Raw genomic sequence first — 26,593 nt, 5'->3', positions numbered from 1 at the left:
AGCGCAGTGGTTTATATCCCATGTGTGTAAAGATATCATGTTTTTAAAAAATAACTTGAAAGCTCATAAAAATGATTTTTAATCATTGAAAATATTAAAATGTGTACAAAAATCTAAATAGCTTTCCTTTGATGGTAATTACATAGAAGAAATTTGAATAATAACTTGGTTTTATGGCAGGCAATTAAAAAAGCATTTGGATCTGAAAATATCCTAATACCCGACGCCTAAAATCAAGTATCCGATTTGGATCTGAATCTAAAAAAATTCTGGATCCATCCATCCCTAATCAAAGAATTCTATTTTTTCAAGGTTGTAGGTCACCTCAGACTTGATGTGTGATATTTTCATTTTGATTTATTTCTAGAATGCTAATCTTTCTTGATTTTTCATGTGGTATTGCTGTCTGTTAATTTATATGATTTCTATTTTCTCCATACCCCTGATGGGAAATAGTTTTAAATGTGAGGAGACTATTTTTAGAATTCATAAAGACTCTTTTGCTCTTAATGGGATGAAATAAATACTTTCATCTTTCATTGTATCATGTTGTGAAAGTGTTTTGTTTGTACACTTTGTCTCCCCTGTCATTAATCATGCCAAAGCAATTGCAATTGTTTATCAACCATTTAATATTTCTTGTATGAATGCTAAATTAACCTTTCAAGAACTTATGAATTTGTTATTAGGTATTTTTTACTTCTTTTAAATTTTATTGGTAACATCCCCTTATAGCAGTGAATGTCCAAATTTATGTCCTATCTCTGGTATCATATGAAATCCAATCGTTCCCCAAACAGTCATTTCATTCAGTAAAGTTTAAATTATTCAGCTTTTTGAAATTTACTGGTTGTGAAGTGTAATTTTCTTGAGTCATCAGTGAGAATAAACAGGTTCTGTGGGGGAAAAACATAAATATTGTGCCATCACTATCACTTAGTGAGAAAATCATTTTCCTCTCCGGTGCCATATTATTATTCCTAGGTGCTATTCCCAACAAGGTACATCCATTCAAACATGTTACATTATCATCATAAATTACAATGTTTTTTAAACCAAATTTCAATGTAAAACAAGGCAGAATTTAGAAAGTAAAAGTAGGAAGTCTTTATTTTTTCTGTCTTGTTTCATTATTTAGTTCTGCGTGTCTTTTCTCTAGAGGACATAATTTCCCTGCCATCAGTTATTGTGCAGTTATCAAATAATAGTTAAATTTTAATTATTATATTACAGTTCCAATATTATGGGGGTTAAAAATGTCACCAAGTAAAAAATTCAAGCCTCATTTGATGCATATTGCCTACTCCAATGCAGATTAGTGTACAGCTGCATTATTACATTCAGGGTAGTTCCATTTTATATACAATTTTAGATCAAATTTCACTAATGTGTGCTTTTCTCTCTTCTAGCTGTTTGATAAAGACAATTATGTGAACAAGCACTTCAGTAAGTTTGTCTTTACTACAGAGGGCCATATTTTCCCAATACTTTTGAAGTTTAGGACAAAGTCATGGGACAACCCCTTACTTCCTTTAGTCCAAGAAGAACCACCGTTGTCAATTGTTGATGCTCGTCCCCTTAATTCTACCATGGCAAGCGTGAGTATATTAGTATTTTGTATAGGATAATCAATGACTGTGTGAGATATATTTTAATCAATTAATTTTATTTCTAATTCTTTATACTAACAGGGAGGGGTCATGTACCTTGCTCCATCTTTTTCAATGCCATATTTTTTATGGCATTTGGAATGGCGAGCACATCTCTTAATTGGTAGTGCTTCCATTGAATGGGCCTTGGTTTGGCTTTAATTAATTAATTTTCATGCGGTACTTTTAACAAGCCCTATATTATTCCACAATGGTGCACCACCTTACAGATGGGTCAGTTTGTGTAGTGGTTAGTGTCGTCCACTCTCACCTGGGGGGCCAGCAATCGAAGCTTCGTCACGGCAGTATATTTTGTAGTCTTCATTTTGATCATGCGGCGACAAGTGTTTCATTAATTTTAATTGCATCCAGCATAGGCATGAGAGAAATTTTTTTATCATTATTATGGGGTTTAGGTGTTTCAGCAGTGTCATTTCAAGGGCAGAGACATGACGACTAAACTAACAAGGTTACCTGCACGCTGCGTCCTGGGGAAAAATCCTGTCTCTTTTTGATAGAGTGGAGGAATTGGGTGGACTGTAAAATTCTACTGTAAATCCTACCCTTGGAATCCGCGTATAGGTCAAAGAAGAAGCATTACTGCAAGTTCCTGGAAGATACGAATCAGGATACGGTTGGCGGTTGAGTCCCTGCCTTTCGAACGGCAATTAGCCTTACTTCTGAAAATTTTGCCCTTTTGTATGAATTTCTAATGCTCTCCAGCTCTCTATACCTCCAATGCAACTAGAGAAGATTCTACCGCAATGCGCTTTCGTTTGTAGGTTTTTTCGCATGCATATCAGTAGCGAGTTGAGGAAGAAAGTAAGAAGTTGAGAAATATATCAAGAGAAGAGAATCGTCGTGATTCAAATAGCTGTAGGGAATTTTGAAGATCAGTCTGGAAGTGAATCATAAACAAAAATATGAAGTGAAACACTTTGCACTTTCCACATAAAATATTTTTATTACACACAAGTCAACATGTTTCACTGCACTGCAGCATTTTCAAGACTAACCAAGAAATTAACCGTACCAATATATATATACACAATTGCACACTCGCAACATTTGAGAAATGGGGGTGGAAGGTGGGGTGGAAAGGAGGGTCGGGAATTTAAACCGACCGTTGGTCTGGGTTGCGGTAGGGGCATCTCAACCCAGGCCGTTCGCGTCCCCTCCCCACTCGCCTCTCCCACGCCCCAATGCACCAAAATTCACACCAAGTGTCGTTATTTCGTCATTAGTCATTCTAATATATGATGTTTCAGCATAGTCCGGTGAGGAACAATTACGAAAGAATTACTCAATTATCTGCTTTCCAGGCTGTATTTCTTATGTTAGTGTCATTCCTTGTCTTTCGCTGCTGTCAACAAAGTTTTGGTAAATTCTCTCGCGAATCTCTCGTCCACATGTATAATAAAAGGAATATTTATATTCAAATTTGAACGTTCATCAATAGATTTTTAATTTCCACAGCGCTAAGGTCAGATGTAACCGGAGGATCCGGAGTCTCTCTCCAATATATCATCAGCGAGTAGTCCTTTACGTTGATTTTAAAATCCAGCATTTAAAAAAATCTGGGATTGGTCGCCAAACGCATCTTTGCAGCAATGCAAATTGGGTCCCTAAATTACCATCCCAACGTTTATGTCGCAAATCCAAGTCAACATAGTGTTCACTTTGTTGACAGCAGCGAAAGACAAGGAATGACACTAACATAAGAAATACAGCCTGGAAAGCAGATAATTGAGTAATTCTTTCGTAATTGTTCCTCACCGGACTATGCAGAAACATCAAATATTAGTAAGACTTACAAAGAAAGATGCATTTGGTGTGAATTTTGGTGCATCTGGGGCGTTCGAGAGGGGAGCGGGGAGGGGACGCCAGTGGCCTTCACCCAAAATCCATTTAGTCACAGCCATTGGACAATACCGGAATAGAAGCACGTATCGCAAGTTCCCACTCGAGAGGGGTCTTCATAGACCGTAGGCTCCTTTCCTGTGTTCGCGGATCTAAAAATATTTCATGTTATCAAATGAAGGAAACTTTCCCATCTTTGCCAGTTTTAATAGGTGATTATTAAGACATGTTTCCTTGAGCTCTGTGACTCATGCATGCATTGGTAATCTCAGAAGATGTAAAACTCCTATTCACTCGTATAGAAACTAGGTCCCTGTGACTTCACATGGAGTGGCATCACATGGGCGCCAATCTGGCCTTTTTTAAATGAGGTTAAAATTGACCATTGCCATTAGTTTGAACTGGTATTTCTAAAACCAAATAATTTGTACATTATGAATACACTAATGGTGGGTAACGAACCGCAATCAACGCCTTTCTTTTTCTTTGATGAAGGAAACTACCCTATTAGTACATATCAGTCAATGATTCGAGTTTTTTTGTGTATTAGGAATGGTCACCCTCTGTACAGCAAAAACCTGAGTGCAACAAAATTCTTTTGTGGTCCCAAGAAGTTTATTATTTAGAGGTTTTACTATATTAAGAATAAATAATGGTGTCTTCTTGTTTAATTCAAAGATGAATAATGGAAACTAAGTTGTACTGTGTATTTTGTGTCCTAGTGAGCTACTTGGCTGGGCCAGTCTGGACATTATTTCACTGTGCGGCCTGCCAAAATAGATCATGTAGCTATATATATTAGGCACTCTTTTTTCATGAAATGTGCTTATGAGTGACGTGAATCAAAGTGGGTGTGTAGTTACTTCTTTTGATGAAGTCTTGATAAATATACCCAGTGTCCACAAATGGAAATAATTCTGCAATTTTGGAGTGGAGCAGAAAATTAAGTTAGTACTCGCTCTTTCCGTTCCTCATAATTGGGCCACCATTTTGCTAAAAATCTACTGCAAGGTTATGTGAAAGAACTCTGTTGTCTGTTAAGAATCTTCTGAGTCTCAATGGATGGGCTCTATGTAAATTTCAAACTTATGAAATATCTGAATATAACACTGCTGCCTCTATGCACTACTGCATGAGTAATGACTAAGGTCACATTGGCACACCTTCAAATCATGTATGGTGTGGATGATCCCTTTCTTGTTCCATTGGATTCATGTGTGCTTCATACCATGCATAATGCTTGCCACATTGGACAAAATGCTGCGGGTGGAACATGGTACTATTTGTTAAAAGCTTGATGTAATGTATTCAAAGCTATGCCAGTGAGGTGAAGTGACTGCAAATGAGAGTTTTAATTTCCTTGAGAAGGTCTGTACTGTTAGGTGGCTCACAAATGTGGGAAAAGCTGAAATCTCAAGAAAAGGTCACTCCAATTTAAGAAATCAGTTAATGCTATGGAGAGGGATGGCAAAAGGTTTGCTTCATACAGCTCTTAGAAAATTACATGTACGATTACTGCTGTTTAGTTAATGGTCAGGGTAAAATTTGTCAGAGAAATGGAAAAGTCTGTGGGAAAATTCCGATTTTGTTGCAACCATGCCTTGACTTGGTATCTTTGTAATTGAATCACTTTCTTTGCTCTTGAGGAAAACCTTACAAAATCAGTGTCTTGTTATTAATCTTCATTCCTTATTTATTTAATTTCCTCTCTTGCATTTACACAATAATATTCATAAATAGGCACATACACAATTCTATTCTTTTTTCAGTGTGATGCTGTTGATGCTGAGAGATCCTACTTCCTGCCCATTAAGAGTCATTATTTTATGCAGATAAGCGATATTTTGGGAGTTGATGAATATTAGCTCTTTCTGTGATATATTTTTGTACAGGCAATTATGAACTGTTATTGCTCAAGTAGCTTAGACACAAATTCTTAATTGCCTTAATATTGAGAGTGGTTACCTAGCCTCTATATGCATTTACTGTTGGTATATTGCATTATTTTTTTAACAGAAAAAAATTAATCATATAAATGAAATAAATGGCATAAATTAAATGCCAATCATATTGTTCATATTGCAACAGATAAATATCTTGATTAAACTACTTAAGCATTCCATTGTCCATTTCAAGGGGAAAAAACCATTACTGGGTTTAGCAGTTTGGGAATTAGCTATTAAAATCCATTTTTAGTCTTTTGTGATACAAGCCATTACGTGTGTGCTTGCCTTACATGCTATACAGGGCACCATAATATGTCTCACGATGAGAAATGGGTGTGTGACAGGTTTTGAAATTGCCATCTTAAAGTCACGCCAGCTCATATTGACGATATGTTTGTAGCATGGGTGAAGTGAAAGATGAAGTTCATTTCAAGAGTAGTGGTGGACAATCACATGCAATTTTGGAAGAATTTTGATTTTTGAATCGGTTATTAGTTTTTTATTGGTTTAAATGGTATTTAATTTTTCAAATTTATTCTCTATTTCAAAGTAGTTGTTTACAAATCATATTTAAGGGAAAAATATTTATGAACATTAAAAAACTTTCTTTTTGTTTTTGATGAGGCAGTAGATTTCCTTACTTCAATTCTTGATTTTCCTTGTGTAATGCCAATGAAATAGTTGTTCTATGGAGATTACATTTGTGCTCAAAATTGTTTATTGCTTGGTGAATTCAAATTCCTCTGTGAGTCATATGTTAGCATTGGATTGATTTTTATTTAAATCTAAAGAGTATGTGAGATTTTTACATCGGTGATAATGTTAGCTTATCAAACTCTCTTGCTTAAAGTTTGATTCCCTTTGCTTTGAAATTGGTCAGGAATATCTACTTGAAGGAAAACGCCACTGCACTTTGCTTGCTGATATTCGAGACTGATTGTATGTCTACAGCGTTCCCTTCAAGAACACACATAGAGCACTGGTGTTGCAACAATACAGCATCAAACCCTCTTAACCAAAAATATGGATGATAAAAATCAGTACATACAACCTTTCTCCTTGATTATTTGTTTGCAGAAAACAATCAAGATGCTAATGATTCCAACTAAAATGCAGTTGCTTGTCACAAAATCAATCAGAAGAAATAAAACATATTTTATACTTTCCCACAAAAAAGACTTATTTTAACATTGTAAAATAAACAGCCGGTAAATGTTGGTCTTGTCATAGTGATGACCAAACAAAATGTAAAGCCAAGTGATAATAGTAGGAAAATGCCTGAGAAGACAGAAATTTGTCAATGCTGGTCAAATTTCACATAGCATATCAGGGTATAACCTTTCCAATCCTGGCACACAACTCCTGTGTGTATGTACCACTCAAAGATTTGCTCAAATCACCTTCATTGCGATAGGATTAGTCGTACTCATATTGAAGAAAGCCCCCTTAAAAAATCTCTCTAATGAAATGTTTCTTAAAATCAATTGCTTTAGAATTATGATCAACAATGTCCTTCTTAATCAGATTTAGTGTGGGCATATAGTCTGAATGCACAAGCCCCTAGCGGTGATGTCACCAATTGTTCCACAGAACCACAAAGCCACCCCTATGGTAATGGCTCTGCCTCTGCCTGCTGCATTGATGTGGCCACTACACGGCTGGCATGCACACCAACAATCCACTTAAGGATTTCCTATCAATCTTATTATTGGTAAAGTCTATGTTAGAGTACCAAGTCACCTGTTGTCTTAACTTTCATCTCATATATCTCATCAGATTTTTGGCTGCTACCACAAGTTTTCCCCCGAGACAGGACACTGGCACAGAAGCATACCCTGTCACCAACAACAAACTCCTCAGGTTGCTCTAAGGAAACCACTTCCTGCATATTGCTATTGATGTAGGCTGAGATAATGTCAGCATGTTTATGTATATGTAAGCCCTTTCTCAATGGAAAATGCCATCATAAGTACGATGATTTTCCTTTAACCTCTGGAGAGTATATTTGGGATTAGTCTTATCCATGCCTCTGAATTAATCCTTGTGCAATAAGTGTTGCCTTTTCCTGGGATAACAGTACATAATTTATTTTTGTCTAAAGACCTTACAACTAAATATATATTAGACAAACATAATAAAATGTAACAGATTAATCAACGATTGTTTGTTCACAAAGTAATAAGAATATTAATGATTAATTGGAACAATCAAACATATTCTTTCTCAGAACAATATTTAATTCTTTTGCAGAAGGAAATATTTTAACTTCCTATTAAATGACACCATAGAATGATTTGCTTTCAAGTGACTAGGAAGTTTATTGTAAATTCCGAGGCCCAATTCACAACTTTGATCTGTCAGTTCTAATTGAATGATAATGTAGGCGATTGCTATTTCCAGTTCCATAATTGTGAACATCACAATTAGGTGTGAACATGCCAAGCTTATGATATAAAAAAGTTCAAATTGATGATAAATAAATTCAGGGGAAAAAAATAAGGTTTTATTGCCTGTCCATCAGCATCCATCATCAGCTTGCGTTTCCAAGTGGAGCCCACCACAGTTTTTCTCTAGCCTCAGGACAAGCTGTGCATGTCCCCATTTCCACTAGTTGTCCTCTCTCAACTTTCATGGATCTCTTCAATATCTTAGGTTGTGGGCTAGCCAGCACCTCCTTTACACCAGTTGGCACACTGACGTTAGCAGCTTTGGATTGCTTTGCCTCCAATCCATAACTGTCATTGTCACTCACTTCTCAGCAGCATTTCTTCTTCTGCTGGGGATCTCTTGTTGAACGTTGAGGGGGAGTGGGAATGAGCTCTTGGACATCAGGAATGACAACTTCTTGGGGTAGTACTGGGACCTTGATCTTTTGTTACTGATCTAGACATCCTACTTCTTCCTTGTCCTCTTCTTTGGTGTTTGGTAGACATGACTTCTTACTCACTCTCGAGTCCAACTCATATCAGATCAATCATTGCTCACCTGCCCTGTTGAAACTTTGGGCTTGTTGCCTTTGTATTCTGGGGCAACAAGGTGAAACAAGGAACTTCCATAATATGTACTTATGAGTAACAATGTGCTACGAAACTAGGTAATAAAAGGTATGTCATGTTACCCTGCAAGCATTTGGAAGTTGCTTATTTCCCCTTCATTCAGCCCCATCATATCAAAGAGAGCAAGACATTCACGTGGGAGGTGAGTCAATATGAGTTGCAGAAAGTAAACTAACTTAACTAAACTTAGTAAACTAACATGATAAGACATAATCCAAGTTTACTGGTATTAGTTTAGTTATACTTAAGGTACATACTATGTATATGACTCAAGAGTTAACTTTACAACTAAGGATGGTCAGATCGGATACCTCAGATCCAAATATCTGTGGATATTGCCCTTAATCATATACATCGGATCCAAAGTCACGGAAGACATGGGATCTGTATCTGAAATTTTAAATTAATGCTTCAGTGAATGCAATGCACCCCAAGAGTGGAAAGAGTACCGATTCTCTCTTCGAATGCACCGCTGCACTGCGATGCTTGTCCTACTCATGAACCATTTTGTTTAAAAGGTCTCACAGGGGTTACGTTGCAGATTTTCAGCCGTGGAAAATAAAAGGGGCAAAATACTACTGGCACATAGTGTGAATTTTCTCTAGAGATTGAACTAACATTGGGGGAATCTCAGCATCATAGGATAATAACCATGTCAAAAGTAACTACGTTGCAGATTTCAGTAAACCACCCTCGGCCCTCCATCAGCCCGTGCCTCTGATGTTTTTCTTTCGTTTTGGAGGTGACACAGACCATAAATCATTGTCTTTGAAGGAAAATATCAAGTTACACGACAGCAATCAAATCGTGTTTCATCCCCACCCCGACTTGACAATTGACCGTATTTGGCCTACCTGCTTCATTTCTCCCTTTTCTGGAGGATAAATGTTAGGTGAGTGGCTTACTTGAACCAAAGATATCTTGAAAGCTTTCGGAAATTGTATGCTATGCACGAGATTCAAATGAGAATGTGACCAAATGCGACGCATTTATGAAAATATTTTAGTTCTTTCAGCTCTAATTGATAGCCACTAAGTTTTCTAGTTACTTCTAGACTATACTAATAGTCAACAATGTCCAACCAACACAATTTGCAAAGAAAAGCGTAGCGTTAGCACTCTCAAACAAGAAGAAAGAGACTGGAAACGCCAACTACATATATCACATAGCTTGCACGGAGGCAGCGACATCACAAACTAGCAAGATCGGACATGTTCATCCTTGACTCCTCATTGGTAGTCCTGTTGCTTGAAAGACGGAGGGATCACGCTCCTTCCCTCCACATCTCCTTTACGGGCTTCTGCTACCAACCCCTTCGAGATTGCTGAGTGGTCATCTTGTTCTGTTCCCACTCCTTGGAGCATGTGAAGTCAATGTTATTCCAAACATTGTCAATCATGTCGCAGATTGTGCAGTTGCAATTTAATTTAATGATATATTGATAAAAAATTTCATTGTGTGGAAACATTTTTATTGAGGTAAGGAGAGCTCAACGTATGGTGTAGCATGAAACTAGCATGAGGAAGTGCAAAATCCACCTCCCCAAAACTGAATGTCAGCATGTGTCGCTTTCCAAATTTGGGTGAAACGTGAGCAAGAAAAATTTGAATATGTACTGTGAAATAGCTTGAAAGCTTATAAAAATGATTTTTAATCAGTAAAAATGTTAAAATATGTATGAAAATCTAAATAGCATGTGTTCTGCATAGGGTTAATCGTCCCCACATGCTAAAAGAAATTAAAAGCAATGAAATCGACAATATCCTAGAATGATGGACTCATGATAGAATATGACTTTGGCAATCACTACGCAATGAAAGATAAGGGAATTGCAATATGGAATATGATTTAACATGGAGAACTGAAGAAGCAAATGAAATAAAATTCAAGTTCCGCTTGGGATACTTCAAGAAATTATATGCGAAGAAAAAGAACAAAATTGATAAATACATACGAGCAATGTTTATTTAAGATACCAGAGAGAATGACCTCTACATGTAGATTTGGATAGACAATGAAAGAAGTAGACAAAGTAAAATGGAATTTGATGCCATTTGGAGAAAAGGATATGTAGAATATAGCTAACAAGAAGAGCAAAATTTAGGGAAATTAATAGGAATCACAGAAACACTGATTAAGAATAATAGTTGATGTATTTTCCATAAAATAATAATTGTGCAGATGTTATTTAGGTTTACTCATGCAAAATTCATTCTCATTCTCTTCAGAGACTACTAAAACATTCACTTCGTCCATTGAGACACTGTTTTCATTAAAATTTCCACTTATATTAGACATGCCAAAATCTGAAAAAAATATACATATCTATCTAAATTAATGATGAAAAGTTTAAAATTCAACGAAACTGTCTGTTTAAGGTAACAAAATTTTAGGAATGCCAGTTTTGCAAGACTTACCAAATGAGGTCAATGCCTTATTTTGGTTAGAAGCACACGACTTATTTTATTAAACTGCTGTCACAAAGACATAGTGAATGATTAACATATAAAAGCAATGCCTAGCAACCAAACAAGGTTTGGTTGCTAGGGAACCATGTGCACTGTATCCTGCGACGTATGCAATCACAGTATACATTGTGGATATTCATGGCCCATATCGCACTTCCATCGGTTAAGTTATCTGTACACTCGAAACAGACAGTTTCTATAAGTCTACAATTTTTCATGTGCCCTCAGGGATATATATACTAACAAGTAGCATTAAAGAAGCCTCCGCTTCTTGGAACCATTTATGTCAAATACCATTCTGAAAACGCCAATAAATTAGCAGAACATTACTCAACAAAGAGTTATACATAATTTCCAAAAAAATCTTACAATTTTTCATGTGCCCTCAGGGATATATATACTAACAAGTCGCATTAAAGAAGCCTCCGCTTCTTGGAACCATTTATGTCAAATACCATTCTGAAAACGCCAATAAATTAGCAGAACATTACTCAACAAAGAGTTATACATAATTTCCAAAAAATCTTATAAGAATTTCTTAAATAATATACATAATTCCCAAAAAAATCTTATAAGAATTTCTTAAATAATTATCAATTGCCAACATAAGTTATGGTGACTTAAATGCCTGCCGGACAAAAACCTGAAAGTTTTGCGACATGCGCAACATTCTTGTAGAATTCTATAAGAAATGCAGAGTTCTTATAAGAATTTCTGTATGACTTATAGAATTGTATAAGTCTTATAGAATTCTTATAAGTCTAATAGAATTCTATGAGTCTTACAGAATTCTTATAGGATTTTAAAAGAATTTCTGAAAGACATAAGAAATTTCCAATGGGGGAGGAGCGAGGCAGAAATTATTAATAGGATAGCCCAGGTGAAGAGAGAATTCTACCAAAAGAAAGATCTACTTACAGTGAGAAATTTAAGCTTAGAAGTGAGGAAGCAACTTATCAGAACTTATACTTGGAGTGCCGTTATTCGTTCTTCTCTACAGAAGTGAAGCATGAATGGCAGCAGCAGAGACATCAAGGGTAAGTAATAAGGAAGTCACAAGAAGTGTGGAAGAGAAGAGGAGCCTTGTGAAAACCTTGATTAGAAGATGAAACAACCCTTTCGACTATATCTTGAGACTTTATAGCCTGATGAAGACAATTGTTGAGGGACAAGTACATCGCAAGAACCGAAAAGGAATACTTCAAATTAAATACATTGAACTGGTAGAAAAGGATATGAAAGAGAAGAATTATGTAGATGTGAATAGATAAGCTGACAGTAGAATTGAGTGGAGAATGGAAGATTTTGACTTGCGTTTCATGTATTAGTTATACACCTTAAGAATTATCTATCACACAAGTCTTCCATGAAATAAAAATATTTAAGACCCATAGTCCATAAAGATAACTTGCCATAGCCTCAGTGTCAGCACATTAACCGTTTTAATGGATGATAATAATTTGTCTGAGGAGATGGCTTGGTGGTGTAACTGGCTAACAGGCCTGACTGGCAATTGGGAGATGTGGGTTTGAATCCCGGTTAAGCAAAATATTGTTCATTCTGAATTTCATCCTTTGTGTATATAGGTAATGATAATAATTTAGTTACCCTACAATCATTTTATATGATATGAGATTCTTCGCTCTTATCAGCAACATTACAATTATTTGTTAGACTAAGTACTTTATATTCCTTTGGTTTCATGTTTACAAAATTTTCAACATTGTACATACCATTTGCTATTAAATACAGAGGAAGAGGAGACTTAAAATTTACAATGAAGTCACATGTTTTGATTTTCTTGGTGGAGGTAATGCTAATGCAAGGTGGAATTCTCATTCAAGGGGCTTTTACAATACAGGCTCTGGATATGTCTGTTGATAAAGGAATTTAATATTAATTCCATTGTTATGAATATGTGGTGTGTTAATGAATTTGCTCTGATTCTTTTCAACAAAACATTTACACACACATAAGTATAATACAAGGAGAGTTTATATTTTGTTATAAAAAAGATTTTATATGATACACGGAAAGATAGCTTAAATTATATGTACAGTTGAGGACCTCAAATCTGGAAAACTTGGGACCAAAAGGTTTCTGGATATCTGGTCTTCATGGTATTATTTGTTAATTAATTAACTTATAAATGCGTTAAGGATCTTGTGCTCAATATTTGAGATACCTATGTGTCCCGGCCTAGGTTGTTAGCGCATGTTCGTAGCGTGTGCTAACTTTCTACTCGTCCCAGAGCAAGGCTCAGAGAGTGGTCACACAAGGTGGCAAGTTAAAACACTACGCAGAGGAATTTTCAAAAATTCCAGATTACTGATTTGACGGGTTTCAGGATTCCAGATTTAAGGATCTCAACTGTATCCCACTGCCCTTTTTTGAAGTTTGAAGCATCTTTGTGCGTGGGTGGAAATACCCTAAAACATAATGCCATTCTATTTTGAGATAATGCATTACCAGGGCAGGTTGGCCATATTTTGTAAATATTATTTATTTGTGCATACAGCAGATTATCCGGGTGCGGTTTATCCGGGTTGCGGATTATCCGTGCATGATTTTCACACTCGCTCAATATTTTCCGCTATCTTTATAAAAAAATAAAATCGGACGAAAAATCACCGGAATTACTGCATTTATGCTTGGATAATCTGGACTTATTATTTCCGTAAGAATCCCCTTCGTAAAACGGAAGCGAACGCGTGCTAGCTGCATTCACGGGAGCACCGTGTTCCTGTTTTCGAGGCCGCGCAGTGCGCGACCACGCTCTGTGATCACGGACTCGCGTCCCGCAGCAGTTGCAACCCCCACAACTTGTGCAAGACACGACTACGTGGCGTGGTGCCTGACAGTATAGTTTCCGACATAGAGCAGTGGTTTTGAAGAATTTGTGCAAACCGCTTTCTGTATCCGTGAGCACAATGCCAAGGATGTGTGGTTTTCGTAACCAGGCATTGCATGGGTCATAAATAATACGAGTACAACCATGTTTTCGCCACTAAAAAGATCGCGAACTGGCGAAGAAAGCTCTCAAAGAGTCCGGGAAGCACTATAAAATAACAGAATAGCTGCATAAATAATAATATATTGTTTGTTTTGTGGAGTGAATTCATTGTGCTTGAGGCTGATTGCCGAAAAAGGCTTAAGACACCTTAGACACACTGAATCTTTATCTTCACCACTGCACTAATACTTGAGTCGCCCTCTGTGAATTTAATCTGAGACTTACTTTCCAGTTCTGATTCAACCCAGCGCTCCCAAAGACAATGACTTGCATACCCAATGGCACCTATGTAGATGAGAAATTGTTTCTTTAAATCCATCGCATTAAATTTCTATGGGTCATTCCTGTACTGTCCTGACTTGGACAATGAATCATTAAAACAAGCCCACCTTACTTTCTCGCCATCGTTATTGTCTCACTCACATACAACGACTTAGTTTCCAGCAACCCCAACAATTGACAAACATCATGGCTGCCAACCTTAGGACACTACAATTCCCAAAATCCAAAGCAAGAAAATATTTCAACAAATCTCCCTGGATAGCAATGGAATTAAAATTCATAAGTTTAAACTTAAAGATAATTAATTTTGCCAGAAAAGCAGATTAAAATGCAAATGCTAATCAGGAATACTAGATACAAATATGTAATAATAGATTGTGCCATTACGCTTAAAATCAATGAAGCCAAAATGAATTATCATTCTTATCTACTACTGACATCTAGAACTACTTCAAGAACAGCATGGCTCATTATATAGGATCGTGGTCATGGTAACATTTTTCAAAAATTGCAAGCCACCTATGTTTATCCCCTCAGCCAATTAGATTTCAAATGAGAGCATTGCTATGTCTCTGGAAGATAGGGATTTATGCACCTCAACACCTTACATTCAGATAAATAGTTTCTGTGAAAAAATTTATTAGAAAAACAGCAATTTCAAAGGAATTGATCAGCATAATAAAACTCAAATTTTCAGGATGAAGTAGGTTTATTGTTCACAGCCAACAAAGTCAACTCCATTTACAATACGCTAGCAGAGCATTTACTTTCCACAACACTTTACACCTTAGACAGGGCAATGGCATGAGAATGCTAGACTTCAATTTTGAATTACACATTTACAACAAACTCTTTCAGCAAAAATCAAGACCACAAATAATTCCAAGAATATTTCCGAGAACTTTTTAAATATAGGACACAAATACCAATAGAAACTCAAATCAAAATTATTATCTCCCTGGTTAGCACTCAAAGAAATAGTCATCAGCAAAGGATAATATCTGAACTACATTTTGAAATGAAAAATGGAAAGAAATATGACTGCCGAGATTCTGCAAGCATAAGAAGCTGTAGCCATAACGCTCTGCTATTGTCTAAGAAAAACAATAATATCAAGAAAAAATCTTGTTCTTTCAGAAAAGAATAAAGAGCAATCTATGTAGATGGTAAGGTTCCACAAATGCAATACATACTTTCACATACTTTAACTAAAGGAAGTATAAAATGAAATAGTCCATTAATTTCATTTGAGAAAGATGACAAAACATTTCCCATAGAAAGAAACAACGTAAATATTTTATTCACCACTGCCATTTGACCGAGATTCTTGAGGCAATCTAGTCCACTTGTTGAATATTATTCTTCTCCAAATTCTACCTGCGTATAAGACTTGTGGATCTTAATCATTCATTGCAACATAATTTCTCCCCACAGACTCCTTCAAAAAGGTGCACACATAGTGGTTGAAACCCTTTGACCAATGCATTTGATAAAAGTTTGTCCATGCTGTAATAACTTCATTGAGAAGTTTTTGTAGATCCACTCACAAGCAATATGTATTCCCAAAATTTTCACAAAGCAACATCACCAGCTATTTTCAAAAAAATAGTAACAATACATCATGTGTATTTACCGACAAAGTATTAAGCATTTTATTCCACCAGATTTCTCTGAATCAGTGACAGCCTAAAACATGCCTAATGGTTCTCTGAAAGAAATGACAATGATGTATATACACACATACTTCCAAAAAGCCAATTCTGAGAAGAACTGCACAAGGTACAGAATATCAAATAATGCTGGATCAATACTTATGAACACCATTAAAAGCAACTTCAATGAATGATTACATAGATGCATACTACCTAATAATGCTCTTTTCATGCATAAAAATTTTCATGAATCAACAACTGTACTTAACTTACATAGGTGGTTTAAAATATGCTTTGGTTAACACATATTCAAACATGTAATTCAGGTCAAAAGAACAACAATCAACTGTCTCCTTTACCATCAAAACTCTTTTATTCTTGAATGACTTTTTTTCATTCCAAAAGATCGTATAATCATTGTTTCGAGACCCTCCATTTTGCACCGTTAGCGAGCCAATTGAGTGATTAACGCAGCACACATTTCAAAGAATTCCATTGTATGATGACCGGTGGATGGATGAGTTTGCACTGATACAGCCTCTGAAATAATCAAGGAAACAATTCCCACACATTATTCATGTTCATAGTGATGTGAATGAATGAATACACCACATCATGAAATCACTTCAAATATCCTTTTAAATAGAACATTACGAATGCATAACAGTTCATTCTAATCCCATTTCTCTGAACCAATGGATATTAAATAGTCTAAAAACGTGAAAACTCCACTCCCAGATTTAGGTGGTACACGTAAACATGAAAATGCCTTAGCATCTTGAATGAACTAATTTCAAATTTGATAGTAATTACCAAACTTGCATGAGCTCCTAGTTTATCATTCTCCAAGCATTCAGCCAATTGGAAAGAAATAAATACATACATAGTAGACATATGAATCTTAAATACAGGTATTTTTTTACCAAAAATGATGATTTGCATAAATACATTATTCAACAACAATTATAATAACAGTCCACAGCAATGTATTTTGCTGACATAAGGAATGCTCATTTCGTTTCACCGTAGGCATAATCAGAGAACTAAATCTTCTAAGATTTGTAAGATGTTGTTCTGGATGTCAGCACTGCAGCAAGGGGGGTTTTGGGGGATAAACCCCCCCCAGAGCTCAGAGAAATTTTTAAGATTAGTCCATTTTCCATAATTGGATCAGTATTACTTATAGCATAGTGTTAGGATTAATCAAATATCCCTCCGAAAGCCGTAAAAACTTGCCATTCTGACTCCCCCCAGCCTTAATTTTTAGCTGTGCCCCTGGTCAGCACATCACCAACCACATAAACTCAATTCCTAAGAAGTGCATACTGGCAATTGCTCTCAGAATTATCCTATTCCCAACAAAGCATTCATTCATATTTCAATGAGATATTCCAATGGTGCAGTTGCTTCTCTTTTGAATCCATTTACATCAAGTGAGCAGAGTGCTTGGCTACTGATCCAAGGGTCAAATTCAAAAGAGGAAACAAACTGGCCACCCCCAACCGCAATGCATGATACATATTCACATGTCTGCCTTAAACTGGGAAGAGCTCTATCCCCACCTCTCTAAACCAACCTTTGGATTGAATCACTGAGAGACTATATAGACAAGTGGCAAATGATAGAAGGAAATGAGGGATAAAGAGAGGCGCCAGACAGAGAGCTCAGCAATGATTTTCATTTCATTGAACTCACCGGTAGAGACATTTGGACCATCAGCTTCTTCACTGCTCAGGCTTTTGAAATCCAACAGATAGCTTTTGTAGTCTACTTGATAAAGCTGAAGAGACATCTTTACATACTTCCCTGTCAAAGGATTTTCATGGCGAACTCGCACATGATATGGGTTTATCACTTTCCATTCCTAAAATAATTTCGAAATAATTATTAAGCAAGAACGCATTATAATTAGGTAATCCTTGTTTTGTGAATATCATATTTTCCTTTTGAGGCACTCCATCCATTATCACTAATTTATGAGAAAATAAATTATGCAAAAGCATGGGACTGATGAAAATGTATTACATTGCACCCACAGTTGTGATATTTTAAAATTTTTGGCTATTTTCTGAAGCTATCAGGTGATAGTGAAACTCTCAAGATTTGAAGTTGCCTTCCTGCTGTATTAAAAGCCTAGTGGCAAATATGAAGCGTTCACTGAAAATATTTATCTAATTTTCCCCAGTGGTTTCCAACATATAGCCCCAATATTGACCAAGCATCACCCTCACAAAGCCCCTTGCCTGCCCCTACTGGCACCTGAAATATTACTGTTTGATACTTCCAATAAATTTTTAAGAAACACATTGCATTACAGGTAGCTGCTCATAAATAATCATCAATGTAGATCTATGACAGGTTCCAGATGAATTCCTCCAAAATCCTTTATTTTGAAACCACATTTCCCCTCTTGGTAACCCCTCTTTCCCTTCAAAACAGTACCATAAAATTTTCCCCCAATTTTTTTCTTTTGGAGGAATATGAAATTTGAAATTTTATCTCAATTGGATATTGTTAATCTGTGCCTCAGTGGTGTAACTATGAGGGGATAGATCCCCCCCAAAGCCTCAGAAAATTTTTGTAGCATAAAAATGTTTTCCCTATTGTGATGACTTCCCACAGAATTACAAGTTAAACCCAACTTTTAATTGCAAAAATGGTGGAAAATGTATTTCCAGGCAAGCCAGTTTAAAAAAAATTTACCATTGCCTAGGGGGAGGGGTCGCCCCCAAAACCCTCCATACTCCCCAAAAGCATATTCCTAGTTATGGCACTGCTGTGCAAAATTGAACAAGCTGAAATAAGGATTACTACGGAAAATTGGGAGTGATTACACTTGTTTGGCTAAAGTCACGTTGAAAGTCAGCAATTAATAATGTTTCACTAATTTTTCATAAAAATGGGATGAAGCTGTGTCATTCATAGCGAGAATGGTGCATTTTTCACAGCAGATATATTTTTAATCAATTTGCACATTGTTCAAAATCATTATTTTCCATGGCTTTCAACTCAGTACCAAGGAATATGATTTCGTACTTCATATTATGAAAAATGTAAAAAATCATTAAATAGCTACAAGAGTCAGCTAAGCAATTCAAAGCTTTTGACCTTCTCTATTTTGTTTGCTATGCTACATCCAACTCAATCGCCAAAGTTGTTGAAAGATGGCAAGAAAATGAACCTCTTATCTACTGCCTGAGCTTATCTATCGTTTGTTTTGCAGATGTAAGTCTCCATTGAAAGAATATATACATATTTAGAGAAACTAAGAAATGAAAATATGCATTTTAGGATTAAAGAATGATTAGTAGTACAAAATTGAATTTAGATTGCAATCTTGCATTCAATTTTCCACAAGGGATTTACTCCATGAATCTCCCATTCATGATTGTATTTTTTGTCCAAGTATGGTAAAGTTAAAACATGTTATGAATTTTAGATATTATCAATTAAAAAAATGGTGAGAAAATAGACAGGATGTTACATGAGTGCCACACATACTGCATTGATATAATTTGAAATTACCATCGTAACTATTAAACCCCTGTTCTGAGGGTTTCATAACTTTCCTACACTTAAATCTTAATATGTATCCACTAAAACCACTGTTGAATTGATAGCAGTTAGCAGATGCAATTGTATCATTACTACTAGAGATGTGCGAATAGTATCCGCGAATACTTGAATACCTCGAATACTAGAAAGTATTCGATATTCGAGGTCTCGAATAATTATGCTAAAGGTACGCTCTCGAATACTTTGAATTTCGCGACGAATACTGTCGCACACTGTCATTGGTAGTTGACTCGGAAAATTGTAAAGAACTCTAGTCATTTAGTGCATGCAGCACCGTTTTAGGCAAGTTGACGAACTACATCAAAATCGTGGATTAGAGTGGTGAAGAGTTCGACGTGGGGAACCGAAAATGGTTGGGTGAAAAAATCCTAAAATCCCCGGTTTCCCCCACCAGGAGAACCTCAATGCCGTGGGATAGCAACTACGCAGCATAATTCCCAAAATCCATGGTGTGGGCATTTCCCACGATCTGCTATCCCCCTTCATTCAGCACTCGCCTCACCCACTCTGACCCTTTCCCCTTCTCCGAAATCAAACAAAAGGTCCCAGCTCGCGCAGGGATCATATTACGAAGACCTTAGCTTCGAAAAAAATATCAAGTTACACGAGAACAATAAAAACGTGTTTCACACCCTCCCCCCTTTTCTCACCCACTGACCTTTTTCTGGCTACCTGCTTCGAAGTTCCCCATTTCTGGAGGTCAACTGCTGCATGAGTATCGTGGGATAGTTACATTAGCGCATTTCCCAAGATCCGCTATCCCCCTCCATTCAGCACTAGCCCCCCCTCTGAGGCTTTCCTCTTCTTTGAAATAAAAAAAGGTCACAGCTCGCCCAGGGATCATAATACGAAGGCCTTAACTTTGGAAAAAAAATACCAACTTACACGAGAACAATAGAAACGTGTTTTGCGCCCCCCCTTTTCTCACCTGCTGACCTTTTTTAGCCTACCTGCTTCAAAGTTCCCCATTTCTGGAGGTCAACTGCTGCATGAGTATCGTGGGATAGTTACATTAGCGCATTTCCCAAGATCCGCTATCCCCCTCCATTCAGCACTAGCCCCCCCTCTGAGGCTTTCCTCTTCTTCGAAATAAAAAAAGGTCACAGCTCGCCCAGGGATCATAATACGAAGGCCTTAACTTCGAAAAAAAATACCAACTTACACGAGAACAATAGAAACGTGTTTTGCGCCCCCCCTTTTCTCACCTGCTGACCTTTTTTAGCCTACATGCTTCAAAGTTCCCAGTTTCTGGAGGTCAACTCCTGCATGAATCACCTATTAGCCCAAAAGGTGTCTAACAATGACTTTCGGCAATTGATATTACACCTTCATTGGATTAAAATATTAGTAATATGCGCGTAATTTAAAAAAGAATAAGACCAAACATGACACATTTCTGACTTTATTTAAGCATTTTACTCAAGAAAATAAATGTCAAAATACGACTGAGACTTAGCATTCTGGCAAAACTCGATATCCTCGCAGCTGAGCTTCTCGGAAGTTGATGGGGTATTATTTTTTTCTGAAAACATATATGAAGTTGCAATTTATGAGTTGTGCTATAAATCTCTATTGTTACAGTCACAGACGAAGGGATATTTTCTCAGGATATTTGGTTTCTCCCTGCTAGCAATTCGAATTCATCTTATCTTGTGAGAACTTCCAAAGATTGACTGAAAATAATCGAAGAAGAAGAAAATCTGGTGGAGAAGCGCATGTATTTTGCAAAACGCCTCGGATTGTCCGCTAGTACTTGACAGCAGGAGTGGGGGTAAAGCGTTGTTGAAAATAAGAAATTGGATGAGGCCGAGTATCAGATGGGCGTGACGCTGAAATGGCCTTTGGTAGATAAGAATGTATACATCAGACAGAAATCCATCGTAGCAGTGTAAATGCTGAGATGGCATGCAATCATTTTTCGCGAGGTGGTGTGTCCCCTTAGAATATTTGAAAGAGATGTTAGTTGAATCAACTATATGCACGATTGTTTCCATAAAATTAAAATATTCCATTAATCAGCTAAATTCCTATTCGAATCCTTTAAAGGAAATCAAAATTACTCCCCAAAATCTTGTGTTCCCTGCTGCATAGGCAACCGAGTCAAACATTCCCGCATTCATCGTTTAGTATTCGAGGTATTCGAGCAATGATTTAATTTTCGAATTCGATATTCAAGTTCGAGAAATCTGCTATTCGACCCATCTCTAATTACTACATATCGCAATTAAGCCTGACATTATGTACTGTGAACATGGCACTTGGAACATGGCATGTCGTGGTACTATGACCCTTTATCAAGGAGGATATCCTTTTGATTATAATGCTGCTAATTAAATTTGCTTTACTTCTCGAGGACCCTACTTTCATTACTTTTTATTTCTGTTCTATAAAGTGAACAAAGTCTCCCATTAATTCTCATATGCAACTCTATTTGTGTCACTAAGGCTTACAAGGGGAATATGCAACCGTCAGGTGGCTAATCAAGCTCAAATTTTCCTATTAGGTAGATCATGGCTAGAAATTCAATGCGTCGGAGCGAGACAACGCACATTTCGTAAAATTCTGAGAAAAAAGCAATTAAGGATTGTAAAAAACGAAGTTACGATATACAAGCTGTATTGAAAGGTGACGCACATAAGAGAGAGATAGGCCAATGGTCACCGTGGTCGACTCTGGAGATGACAATGGTGAGGTTGATCCCCACTCCAGGAATTCTTTTTTTATTTTTTAAGGATTTTTTTGTTTTAATTTTTAGAGATTTTTTTTCTTGCTACAATGAAATATACTTTTAATTTTTTTAACTGGGCTATCTCTGTCTTAGGTGCATCACCTATCTATGCAGCTTAAACATCGTAACTTCATTTTTTTTATCTTTAATTGCTTTTTTCTTGAAATATTCATCTTCGAACTTCTGTTGCAAAGCCTTTTTCGTGTGCTGTTTAAGACCTTCTATATTTGAAGCACACTGCAGTTTTGTCCCATGCAACTGCATGTCAATTACTTTCTGCGGATAATGTCATTTGGATGACATCCTTTTGTAATCAGAAATAATAAAAATCACAAATTATAGCACACGTAACTACTGCCTGTAATTTTTTTCTCCCTAAATATTGTTAAAAATATTCCATCACTCAAACGTTTTTAAGGCATTTTCTCCCAAGTTTTACAGCTTTCTATGGTACTCACTTCTGGAGTAGCTACCCAAATATGCATTTGAAACTATCAAGAGCTACAAATAGACAAACATGCTAAGTAAACTTTCTACACCGGCAGACCCAAGTACCTATTTCAGCCAGACAAATTTGGCAATGTTTTTCACACAGCTTCAACGTTCAATTCGGCAAACGTACGAATACTCTCATCTATTGAAAATTTATTTTGCATAAGCTTGTTTACGGGGGAATTGTAACAGAATGAAATTACTAAAAATTGTAACAGTAATGGTGTTACATGATGTGCCTACAAGGGGGAGTGAGGGGGTGGTGGTGTACCATCAAGAGAGTCAGTGCAGCACTTCACCTGCTTCAGGGGTCACAAGCCGCCACTGGGTGTAATTTGCAGCAGACAATTTACATGTGTGAAATTGCATTAATACATACACTCTAAATACTTACAAAGTTCAAAGCCTTCATGGCCCGGTAAACTTCATTCATAATATCATTAGGTTTACTTTGAGACCTAATACCTATTAGAAAAAACACAAAGATTAGCCAATGAGGGGAAAAATTTGTACCAATAGCAAAACTGAGAATTCCATGAAATAAGAGTGTCAAATATTTACCCAAATGCCACTTGGCTCTCTTGACCGGTGTTCCCTTCATCATCCTCTCCCCTGCATTGTGACCTGTGTTGCCCATCACTCGCTCCCGAAGAGCTGCAACATAATTTCAATGCATCCCATACATACAAAGAAGATCTTGAGAAGACTGCATAGGAGTAGCAAGAATCTATCCAGGAAAATCTAGTTCTGGACGAGGCCTTGTCCCACACTCCCATGCAGTCCACAAAAAAACACACCAACATACAAATTGTCCCATTAATCCTCATTCATTCTTAACCTCAAATTTTTATCACTTCAACTTGTGTAATTTTGATGAAATTTGGCATGCACTTTGCAAAAGGTTGTGCTAACTTGAGTAAAAACCAAAGATTACTGCCCTAAAGTTCATATGGATCTAGCTAAAAAATCAAATTTTACCCTTAAGATTACACTGTTAAAAATTCATGATAGAAAAACCTAAATTTCTGGGTGAAAAAGTCATTAGACATATTTCGTGGCATGGAAAAAGCAATGAAACTATTAACACAAGCAAAATAGAAGGGATTACACTAACAAATATTTTGTCTGATTTATAAAGCAATGGGTGTAAGAAAGGCTCTCACCAAATTTTACCATTGAGCGCATAATAATTTCGCCCCTAGAGCAGTTTGAAGTTTCAACTTGAATTCCGCGCCAAAAACGTATTTCTCGGGCGACGCCATGTTCATGACGTGTGAACCTCATGATATCTGCATTGCTTGCATAAGGAGTGCATTGTCGTACACGTTATTTCGAGTATAAGTAATAGATAAAACGGAGAATTTTAAATGAGTGGGAGGAAATCTTATGCATATTGTTGTGTGCCGAGATGTGAATTTACCTCTCGTTAAACGCCAGAAAAGTATTTTTTGTGGTGCCAAACGACCCAGACCGGGGAAGGCGGTGGTGCGACGCTGCAAGGAGACTGCATATTCCTTCGGAAATAGGCTGTTATAGAATGTGTGAGGGCCATTTTAATGTAAATATCTTCTGCTTCTCAAAGAGATTTAGTTTCCATTACTTCTTTTTTTGTCTTTGACCACACATCGCAAAAATTTCGTATGTGCTTAAATGTATACGCACTCAATGGGAAATTTTACTTTTTAATTGCAAATATATCATTCTGCTTCAATTTATGTTGGATATAATGATTATTTCGTGGGCATTTACTGCATATTTGCCCTGGTTTTTCACTCTTTGTTTCTATCTTGGGCATTAAAAGCCAACTATTGCAACAGAAAGGGTCTTCGACGCTAACCTGGTGATGTGTCAAATAGTACAAACTAATACATGATAAACTCGAATTTGTACTCCAGGAACACTACGATGTCGAATTACTCACAATAAACAGGAATAAGCACATTTGACTGCCGGTGCCGCCAGGTCTATAAATAGAAGAACAAATAGTAAATAATAAACACGGATAACTTTGCAAATCTAACAACAAAACAGAGAAACCGGAGGCAGTTACTTACTGAATGAATACCAGCAAATAGTTTGAACTATCATTAATCGAAAAAGAATAATTGTCAAATAATAAATTCAAATGTGTGACTCCTTTCGCCACACTTCCAACTGTACGTTAATGCTAACGCCAGGATTTTATCCACCATTTTTCTCTTAATTTTAAAAATTCGCATTGGCAATAATAAAAGCATAATATCAAATACAGCGAAATTACAATTGTAAAAAACCTGTTAATAAGTAGGAAAAGGAGCTGAAAAAATTATGAGAGACAGTCCCGACACCTCATTCTTCACTACCCCAGCTCAAAGCGTTGCTCACTAGGCCACCGCCGCAGCGACTCGTTACACGACAAAATTCATATAATAATTACTTGAACCACTAAGGGTAAAAACCGGTGCAAGTATGCAGTAAATGCTCACAAAATAATCATTACACCCTACATAAATAGAAGCGGAATGATAAATTTGCAGTATAATTTGTCCCTTTGTGTGCATGTATATACATGCACACAAAGGGACAACATATATATAATCACAAGCGGAATGTCAGCGGAGTGCAGCATATAAGTACGAAAGGAGTATAGGATATTAAATTTCCTTGAGAAGCAGAAGTGGTACCACAAACTTTGTCCTAAAACTTTTGAAAGTGGCTGTACGTGTAACTCTGATGTAAATATAAGTGAACTTACGGATATTTTCATGTAAAAATCCCCATCTCTGAGTTACTCTTTCATTTTTATGACAATTGTTTCCCATTTTTCATAGTACGAAACTGACTTGAACATTTATCAGGAACATAGGTGGACCATAGCGAGACCTCTGCTTTAAAAAATGCTGTTCCAACGAAATTTGAATGCTAATCCTAAAAGAAACGGAGAGAACCCCGAATTTCCTCCCTTCAGAGGGCAAGAAAACTAATTAATCCTATTTTTTGCCATATTCTTGGTTTTTACTCTTTATGGCTCTATCTACCAATGGCGTGAAGAAAAATCAAGAATTTATCAAGAAAAACCATAAACCTAGAGGAGAAATTGATATAGGTCAATTGCTTTGAAAATGGAGAATGTCAAAGCGATATTCCGCAGAAGTTTAAACGCACGATGCCTTATTCTGAATAAAGACGAAGTTAAAACATCAGTGACCTCAGACGCACCAACTTCAACCAAGCGGTCTACACATACGGAAAGTTCATAGTGATTCAGTACAAAAAGACGAGAGTGGTAATCGCTCCGAGACATTTAGTGAAAGCTCCGGTTGGTTCCAGAATTTAAACGGCAAGCAGGTATTTTCAGTGCGGCGATATCAGGTGAATCTGCAAGTGTTGATAGCGCAGTCACCGCAACATTTTCTGATGAACTCCAAGCTGTGATTGAAAATGGCTCCTTTCCCCCTCAACTAGTTTTTAGTGTTGACGAGACGATATTCTTTTGGAAAAGAATGCATTCTCGTTCATTCATTTTTAGGGAAGGAAAACCTGGGTCAGCTTTTAAGGCATTTAAAGACTGTTTCACGTAGCTGCTAATGCCTTGGAGGACTTCTAATTAAAATGATATATCATTCATAAACTCCGCTAGCTATGAAATAATATTCAAAGTAGCCTTTGCCTGTCATATCGATGAGTGACAAAAGGGCCTGGGTGACACAATAATTGTTTTTAGACTAGTTTGAAAAATCGTCAACTGCCGGCAACGCATTACGATCCCCTGAGATAGCAGATGTTAGCCTACCCGCACGACAGGAGGGAATTTCAAAAGCACGTAAGAATTTTTTTTAGCATGAATAAAAGTCTTTGAATGCGTGCATACTATCTTTAAAGATGTTTTAAA

At 36.7% G+C, this 26,593-nt stretch overlaps 2 protein-coding genes across 7 annotated transcripts in view; one reads left to right on the top strand and one right to left on the bottom strand.

Moving 5' to 3' along the window:
- Window positions 1-6,631, top strand: part of LOC124171872 (ER degradation-enhancing alpha-mannosidase-like protein 1) — a 109,591-nt gene extending 102,960 nt beyond the window's left edge. For all 3 annotated transcript variants that reach the window (XM_046551252.1, XM_046551250.1, XM_046551251.1), the window contains 2 exons: window positions 1,410-1,598; window positions 5,279-6,631. In XM_046551252.1, the coding sequence (XP_046407208.1) occupies window positions 1,410-1,598; window positions 5,279-5,374 (285 nt within the window). In that variant the 3' untranslated portion in view covers window positions 5,375-6,631. The remainder of the gene's footprint in view (window positions 1-1,409; window positions 1,599-5,278) is intronic.
- An 8,333-nt stretch (window positions 6,632-14,964) lies between these two features.
- Window positions 14,965-26,593, bottom strand: part of LOC124171888 (5'-AMP-activated protein kinase catalytic subunit alpha-2) — a 75,273-nt gene continuing 63,644 nt past the window's right edge. For 3 of the 4 annotated variants that reach the window (XM_046551271.1, XM_046551273.1, XM_046551272.1), the window contains exons 10-13: window positions 23,284-23,376; window positions 23,117-23,187; window positions 17,622-17,790; window positions 14,965-16,466 (exon numbers count right to left, since the gene is read on the bottom strand). In XM_046551271.1, the coding sequence (XP_046407227.1) occupies window positions 16,372-16,466; window positions 17,622-17,790; window positions 23,117-23,187; window positions 23,284-23,376 (428 nt within the window). In that variant the 3' untranslated portion in view covers window positions 14,965-16,371. Of the gene's footprint in view, window positions 16,467-17,621; window positions 17,791-23,116; window positions 23,188-23,283; window positions 23,377-24,643; window positions 24,687-26,593 lie in introns of those variants that run through there. The other variant, XR_006868003.1, reaches the window with a different exon arrangement.

Source organism: Ischnura elegans, chromosome X (genome assembly GCF_921293095.1).
Source record: "Ischnura elegans chromosome X, ioIscEleg1.1, whole genome shotgun sequence".
Taxonomy (NCBI): Eukaryota; Metazoa; Arthropoda; class Insecta; order Odonata; family Coenagrionidae; genus Ischnura; species Ischnura elegans.
This window is presented reverse-complemented; position numbering and strand designations above follow the sequence as displayed.